We start from the raw sequence: 1,322 nt of genomic DNA on the forward strand, positions 1-1,322 counted from the left end.
AAGTTAGCCCTCCCTCTCTGGGTAGGGGGCGGCGAGCATCTCCCGCCTCCCCGGGGGAGGGGAGGAGGGGAGGAGGGAGGAGCCCCGCGGGGCGTGTCGCGCGAGGGAGCGCCGAGCGCCCGGTGCGGCCCCCTAGGAAGTGGATTTGGCCGCTCCGGATCCCAGCCCGCTTCCAGGTTTTCTCCCGTCCCGGCCCTGCGTGCTCCCGCCCGTCTCTGGCCCCCCCCTCCGCCCGCCCGCCGCCCGCCCCCTCCCCCTGAGTGCCGCCCGCTGGGCCAAGTTTGCCGAGCGTCGCCGCGCACGCCGGCCAGTCAATCAGCGGCGGAGCTGAGGAGGGCACAGCCGCGCGGCCGAGGGCAGAGTGAGCCGAGCCGAGCGGAGCCGAGCCACGAGAGCGGACCCGCGCCGGGCAGCCCGAGCAGCGCGCAGCGAGCGCCCGCCGCCGCCCACGCCCTCCGCGGCCCCGGCGGCGCCTGCCACCTTCCCCTCCTTCCCCGCGCCCCTGTCCCGCTGCCGGCCGGCGCGCCCCGTCCGCCGCCCCGCGCAGCCCGGAGCCCACCGGCCCGTGCCTCCGCTCCCGTGGGCCGCGCACCGCTTCCCCGCCCTCCTCCTCCTCCTCCGGCTGGGCGCCTGGCACCGGGGACCGTTGCCTGACGCGCGAGGCCCAGCTCCACTTTTCGCCCCGCGTCTCCTCCTCGCGCTGGTCTCCCAACTCCTACCCCAGCTCCCTAGCCCTCTCGCTCCGCTCCGCTCGCGAGCCCCCGACCCCGCGCCCGCCACTCTCCCCCGGTCCCAGAGGTGGGAGAGCGTCGGCCCCGGCCCGCATCATGGCCCGGTTCGGCTTGCCCGCGCTTCTCTGCACCCTGGCGGTGCTCTGCGCCGCGCTGCTGGCTGCCGAGCCCAAGTCGAAAAGTTGCTCGGAAGTGCGACGGCTCTACGTGTCCAAAGGTTTCAACAAGAACGATGCCCCCACGCACGAGATCAACGGTAGGTGGGGGGGCCCCCCGGGAGGCGTGCGCGGAGGCAGGCACCCCGGGGAAGGGACCGCGGAGCCCCCCCGCGCGGCCGCAGGTACCCCGGGGCAGGGGGAGAGCCGTGGGCAGGCGGGAGAGAGCGCGAGAGCGAGCCCCGGCGCAGCGCGGCCCCCCAGGACTGCGAGTGGAGGGGCGCCGCCGACGGGCCGGGGGCCACCGCGCGTCTGCTCCCGCCCCGCCGCGTCTTCCCGGTCCCGGGGAGCCCCGAGGACTCTGGCCCGCAAAGTGCGTGTCACCGGCTCCCTCGCCTGTTGCGGGTTGAACTCCTTACTGGGCTCCCCGCTTTGT

The 1,322-nt window shown here is 76.4% G+C and overlaps 1 protein-coding gene across 1 annotated transcript in view; it reads left to right on the forward strand.

Annotated features, from left to right (window-relative positions):
• Positions 1-548: 548 nt before the first annotated feature.
• The window catches only part of GPC4 (glypican 4), a 105,659-nt gene continuing 104,885 nt past the window's right edge, over positions 549-1,322 (forward strand). The window contains exon 1 of the mRNA XM_021684290.1: positions 549-987. Coding sequence (XP_021539965.1) covers positions 828-987 — 160 coding nt within the window. The 5' untranslated portion in view covers positions 549-827. The remainder of the gene's footprint in view (positions 988-1,322) is intronic.

This window comes from Neomonachus schauinslandi, chromosome X, assembly GCF_002201575.2.
Source record: "Neomonachus schauinslandi chromosome X, ASM220157v2, whole genome shotgun sequence".
Lineage (NCBI taxonomy): Eukaryota > Metazoa > Chordata > Mammalia > Carnivora > Phocidae > Neomonachus > Neomonachus schauinslandi.